Source organism: Gekko japonicus, unplaced genomic scaffold, assembly GCF_001447785.1.
Source record: "Gekko japonicus isolate JY-2015 unplaced genomic scaffold, Gekko_japonicus_V1.1 scaffold458, whole genome shotgun sequence".
NCBI classification, from domain to species: Eukaryota; Metazoa; Chordata; class Lepidosauria; order Squamata; family Gekkonidae; genus Gekko; species Gekko japonicus.
The window spans coordinates 657,125-663,746 of NW_015176465.1; the positions used below are offsets into that span (position 1 = coordinate 657,125).

General features: G+C 49.5%; 1 protein-coding gene across 1 annotated transcript in view; it reads right to left on the reverse strand.

Moving 5' to 3' along the window:
* The window catches only part of ADAMTS16 (ADAM metallopeptidase with thrombospondin type 1 motif 16), a 121,224-nt gene extending 114,805 nt beyond the window's left edge, over positions 1 to 6,419 (reverse strand). Inside the window, exons 1-2 of the mRNA XM_015427082.1 lie at positions 6,317 to 6,419; positions 4,976 to 5,115 (exon numbers count right to left, since the gene is read on the reverse strand). Coding sequence (XP_015282568.1) covers positions 4,976 to 5,115; positions 6,317 to 6,419 — 243 coding nt within the window. The remainder of the gene's footprint in view (positions 1 to 4,975; positions 5,116 to 6,316) is intronic.
* Positions 6,420 to 6,622: the final 203 nt, after the last annotated feature.

The following is a 6,622-nucleotide window of genomic DNA, read 5'->3' on the forward strand; positions in this document are numbered from 1 at the left end:
TCGAAAGAGGAGGAGGGGGAGGCGACGGCGGCGGGGCTGGTCTTCGGCCGCCCGCCCGCCCACCCACCGGCTCCCAGAAGGCGGCGGCGGCGGCGAGGCCGGTCCTTCCCCTCCCTCCCTGCCTGCCTGCCTGCCGCTGCCGCCACGCAAGCCCGGTAGGTCGCAGAGCGTCTCCTGCGCACGCGCAGGAGACGCTCTTGCACTTTCGGGGGGATTTAAACATCCCCCCGAAATTTTTTTCAACTTTTTTATTTTTGTGCACATGTGGGGACTGGCCCACGTGTGCAGAAACCTCCCACAGCCCCCCAGCTGCCCCCGGAGCTCTAATTTAGCGATCCGCACTCCGCGGGCAAGTTGGGAATTAGATATATAGATTAAGATGTATAAGGTATATACTGTAGACCTTTCCAGATGTTATGACCGGGAGGTGCGTGACAGGCTTACGTACTATGTTTTATCCTCCCAATATGTGTGGCCACTGTGTTGGGTGATCAGGGGCAACATGCGTCTTTACGACATGTGCTTGGCTTTAGTATGCATGAACGTGAACCCTGAGAAATTAGGTCACTGGGCACCAGTGTTCCCTCTAAGCTGAGTTAGTGTGAGCTAGCTCACAGTTTTGTAGCCTCTGGCTCACACATTTTTGTCTCAGCTCAGGAAGGAGGGCTCCAGAGCAAACTAATTTATGCAGCAGCCAAATCGCTCACTCACAACTTTAATGCCAGTCGCTCACAAAGTAGAATTTTTGCTCACAAGACTCCACAGCTTAGAGGGAACATTGGGCGGGGCACCCAGTTTCTGACAGTCTCCTCTGTTTGGGAGGCCTGTTCGGCTACAGCTTGCCCATGCCGGTTTTCAGAGGCTCTGCCCACAATTTCAGAACAGCCCGCCAGAGGCGGTACGGAAAGCGCCCACACTCTTTTCCTCCCGTAAATGAAACAAAGTGGAATTGTTTCAATGTGCCTTTAGTGGAGACTTTAGCTTGATTCATATATTTATATTTTATAAGCTGCTTTGGGCATTGGTGGAAAGGTGGGATATAAATATTTTAATTAAATAAATAAAACATAATCAGGCCCATGTGTGATGTAGCGGTGCCGGAGGATGTCGTGAGGGTCCCAGGCACAGACAGTTTTAAAAGGGGATTAGAGAGATCCGTGTCTGGCTGCTGGCCATGGTGACTAAAAGGAACCTCCGCGTTCAGAGACAGTAAACCTCTGAAAACCAGTGCCAGGAGGCAACAGGAGGGGAAGGCCTTGACCTCTGTGCCCCAATGTTGGCCCTCCTGAGTCAGTGGTTGGCCCCCTGTGTGAGACAGGCTGCTGGACTTCAAAGTCAAGCACTTTCAGCCTCTCTGAGTTTAAAGGTAAAGGTAAAGGTTTCCCTTGCTCGAAAGCCAGTTGAATCTGACTCTAGGGTTGCGGTGCTCATCTCTGTTTCAAAGCTGAAGAGCCAGCACTGTCTGAAGACGTTTCCATGGTCATGTGGCCGGCATGACTAAACACCAAGGTGCACGGAACGCTGTTACCTTCCCACCGAAGGGGTACCTATTTATCTAGTTGCAGTGTCTTGCTTTCGAACGGCTAGGTTGGCAGGCGCTGGAACTAGAGACGGGAGCTCACTCTGTCATGCGGCACACTCGGGTCTCAAGCTGCTGAACTACCAACCTTCCACAGCCTGCCGTTCAGTGCCTTAACCACTTGAGCCACCGCAGCTCCTGAGTTTAGCAAATACTAAAACTGCAATGGGGCTGCGGTGGCTCAGAGGTTAAGAAGCTGAGCTGCAGACCAGAAGGTCTGTAGTTCGGTCGTTCGAGACCCGAGTGCCATGTGACAGAGTGAGTTCCTGTCTCTGGCCCCAGCCCCGGCCAACCTAGCAGTTCAAAAGCAAGACAAGTACTGCTTTGGTGGGAAGGTAACAGCGTTCTGTGTGCCCCGGCGTTTAGTCATGACGGCCACATGACCACGGAGAAGTCTTTGGACGGCGCTGGTTCTTTGGCTTGGAAATGGAGATGAGCACCGCCCCCTAGAGTCGGATTTGACTGGCTTTCGAGCAAGGGAAACCTTTACCTTTACTAAAACTGCAATCTGTTTGGCTCTGTCATGCTCTGACAGCAGAGTCATGCCCAATATAACAAAAAACTAGCATTTTAAAAGAATGTCTAATGAAACGTTCAGTGTGAGTAGCGTGAATGCACATGCCTTCAGTGTACTGTACACATAGATCCTATGTACAGGTAGGGCCCTCTCTGCAAAACAGGGAGCTTTGCTTTTTCAGATGTCCAGGGTGTACATAGACTGTGTACAGTCCATTGGATGCATGTAAGTTGGGGCGGGGCTTGCCATCACAATGACATTCATTCAAACCCCCTTGGCTCTGATTGGCCAGTTCGGAAGTCTTCTTCTGGCCCAACGGAAGAGCTTCTCCTGCCAGGGGCTCCTTGGTTTGGTTTGGAGGCTTTGAGCCTGGCTAAGCAGGGTGGTGGCACACAAACCCCTGAGCCATGGCAACGGGCCTTTTCGTATCCTTATCACTCCCTGTTGTGGAATGTCACAGTGGCCGTGCCCAAAGGCAGATGGCAGAACATGTCGTTGGGGCTTGCCAAGGGTCAGCTAATGAACTTCTGGCTCAGGGGCTTCTCCATTCATACTCTTCACTCGTAGGTCACACTCTTAGAGCTGAACAACATGTTGCATTTTTTGAGGAGCTGGGCCTGGGTTCCCTGGAAACAGCTCACTTTCCATGCAATTGCACAGCTGCTGCCAAGAAAGGCATTTTCTAAATCCCCAGGAGCCCGTCTGTGCTCTCGACAACAGCATGGGGGGGGGAGTAGGGGGTTCCTGCTTTCTTCCCTGTGCCATCCCCCCCAAAAAAACAGCTGCGGGGGGCAGGGAGAACCAGGACCGAACTGCTCAAAGAATGTAACATGTAGCTTGGCCTTTTAGTCAGTGTGCTGCACTGATCTCAGAGCTCCTTTGAGGAAAAAATAGATACGATTTCAAGTATTGAGGCAGGAGACGATGAACCATTAACCAAAACATTGCTTCAGGACTTCAACAACAATGCTTGCCGTTTCTCCGTATTTATACAGTTCCATAGTGAAACGAACAACATTGTAACTCTGTGCCATAGACTTGATTGGCCCTAAGCGGAGCCATGTGATTGGTTGCTTTCAGTTGGCTTTAGGACCAATGAACAATCTTTATTCTTTAACCAATAGTAATGCAAAGATTACGATTCCAAGCCGAAGAGCCAGCGCTGTCCGAAGACGTTTCTATGGTCATGTGGCCGGCATGACTAAACACCAAGGCGCACGGAGCGCTGTGACCTTCCCACCGAAGTGGTCCCTATTTATCTCCTTGCAATTTCTTGCTTTCGAGCTGCTGGGTTGGCAGGAGCTGGAACTAGAGACGGGAGCTCACTCCGTCATGCGGCACACCCGGGTCTCGAACTGCTGAACTACCGACCTTAGCCTGCAGTTCAGCGGCTTAACCACTTGAGTCACCGCAGCTCCTCACTTATCTAAAGGACCCCTGAATTACGAACTCCTGGCTACGGGCCTGTTTAGGCGTCTATTCATTTTTGTCCTCCAAGGAGCTCAGGGTCACGTTTCTCTCTTCTTCCACTTCATCCTCACGGCAAGCAACCCTCTGAGCTGCGTGGGAGTGGCTGGCCCGAGGCCACTGACCTGCCTGGCAAAGGGGTGTCTCCCTAACCCTAGCCTGGATGCTGGAACCGTCACACCGCCGTGACCCTCCTTGTTCCCCCTGTGCCTTGCTCGTTTATTTGCTAATGAAGAAATGTGACTGCTGTGTATTTGCTTATGTGTTATGCGATGTAATCTAAACTGGAGCTCCAGGCACAAGCTCCATTGACTCTCAGGTATTCTAAACCCTGCAATCGGATTGGTCGCTGTTGCATAACAGACCCATCTGAAAAGACTCTGACCGACGGCGGGAACGAATCCCACAGAGCCAGTTTGGTGCGGTGGTTAAGTGCGCGGACTCTAATCTGGGAGAACCGAGTTTGATTCCCCACTCCTCCGCTTGCACCTGGCTGGATGGCCTTGGGCAAGCCGTAGTTCTGACAAGAGCTGTTCTTGAAAAAGAGCAGTTTGTGTCAAGAGCTCTCTCAGCCCCGCCCACCTCACAGGGTGTCTGTTGTGGGGAGGGGAAGGGAAAGGAGTTTGTAAGCCACTCTGAGACTCCTTTGGGTAGTGAAGGGTGGGGTATAAATCCAATCTCTTCTTCTTCTTCAGAGCCAGTTTTGTATAGTGGTTAGGTGCACGGACTCTAATCTGGAAGAACCGGGTTTGATTCCCCACTCCTCCACTTGCACCTGGCTGGATGGTTTTGGGCAAGCCGTAGCTCTGATAAGAGCTGTCCTTGAAAAAGAGCAGTTTCTGCCAGAGCTCTCTCAGCCCCACCTACCTCGCAGGGTGTCTGTTGTGGGGAGGGGAAGGGAAAGGAGTTTGTGAGCCTCTCTGAGACACCTTTGGGTAGTGAAGGGCGGAGTATAAATCCAGTCTCTTCTCTTCTTCTTCTCTTCATTGGTCCTAAGCTCTCTATCATGATTGGACATTACTGTACTGGGGTGTGTGGCCTCGCTAGTTCAAAATGTATAAAGTTCCATTTATTTATTTTTTTTGGTATATGTGCTGCTGAAGCGAGCACAACATGTATAAAGTTGAATCGTTCTGTGAGTGTTGTGTTGTGTTATGAGCTGAATAAAGAAATCACTGTTTTGGAAACGCTGCCTCCACCTCAGTATATAATAGTGACAAACCTACCATCAATCTCCAGGACATTCTCGGCCCCCCTGCAAAAGAATTCAGTATTTCTGGGGGTGATGTTCCAGGCTGATTTTGCTGCTGCTGAGCTGAGATAGGAGGGTGGCAGGCAAACTTTTCGACCTCTCTTTTGTGGCAACCTGGGAATGGAGCATCTGCAAGACAGCAGGAGCCTCCAGAAGCTACCAGTGCCAAAGGAGTGATGGATGCTTGGACGGCCTCCAGTGCTGACAGCAAGAATACTTTGCTGCTGGCCGTGACGGATTTGTCAGGATCTGGGCTGGCCGGCAAAGGCGTTTGGCACGAGAGGTGCCAAGGGTAGCAGCCTAATGAATGAAACGTGTATATATGGAAACAAGTATTCACAAGAATTCTTCCGAGACACAGAGTGTGACATTCTGAAAGGAGCTGCCCACCAAGGTGCCAAAAGGTCCGGCTGGTGTTCGGCGACTTCACACTGACAAGGGCCCGCACAACGTTCCTCTTGAAACGGAGGGGGTCACCGTGCCCAGAGCTGACGCAGCCTGCCACTCGAGGTCAGTCCACTCTTGCTGCTTTGTCAGGCTGGATTTGGAAACAGCAGCCTGGTTAATGATGTTTGCGATGAGTTTCTGGCTGTTTTCGATGGCACACTTGGCCGCTACACCGCCCCCCCAATCTCCCTAGACCAAGACCCTGCGGTCCATCCCATCCACATGAAGGCCAGGCGGCCCCCTTTTGCACTATGGCCCAAAATTGAGTTGGAATTGGATCTCCTGGTGGAACAAGGGGTATTGGAACTGGTACTGCATGCTCAGTGGGACACCCTGTAGTATGAATGGGAATATAAAGATTTTCATATATAGGTTTTTCCTTCTTGATTGTTCATATTCATATTTCTCGGGTTTTTATAGATTTATTCTTTAGGTAATATTTTATTAGGATGTTAGAAAGGCCTGTTATATAGAAGGCTTTCCTCTTGTAGGTCTGATATTGTTAGCAGACAACATAATAGGTACAAAGTTCATGATTCCGTAGTTCTTAGGGCAAACCTTTCAATGTCTGGGTCAGATAAGATTTTAGTCTGGTATGAAGAATCCTTGCCCATTATCATTTAGGTTAGGTTAAGTAAACACTTAGTTTGACGTAGTTATATGTTTCTTTATATCTGGCCAATCAGAGGATTATTACTTAAATTACCACTGTCTTTTGTAACCAATTATGCTGTTTGAATATTGTTTTCTTGATGATGTCAGTCCATGTATAAAATATCATGTATTTCCTGAATCTGTTCAGAATATGCTCAAGAAGAAGATGAAGAAGAAAAAGAAGAAAGTTGTCAATTTTTGGTTAACTATTTGGTCTAATTGTTTTCCTATTAACTGAAGCATGTTTCCTGATTATGCTGAGAAGAAAGCAGTCAGCTTTGATGGGTCCTTTGGCCTAACTGTTTCCCGTATTTCATCGCAATAAAATACAAGAACTTCCTCCTCATTTGACTTTATTTTTGACATGGAATCTAATATGTACAACAACCCTCATAGTCACCCCCGTAAAACCCAATGGGGACGTGCGTATATGTGCCGAATATAAATGCACAATCAATAAGGCACTCCAGGACCACGCTTACCCGGCACCGGTGGTTAGCCATGTGTCAGCCTCCCTGGCAGGCGCCAGGATTTTTGGGAAGTTGGACTTAGCTCAAGCCTATCAGCAGTTGCCAGTGGATGACGCCACGGCTGAGGCTCAAACTATTGTTACACACAGGGGGGCTTTCAGGGTGTGCCGGCTGCAGTTCAGGGTGAGCGTGGCACCGAGGATTTTTCAAAATCTCATGGACTGTCTCCTTAAAGG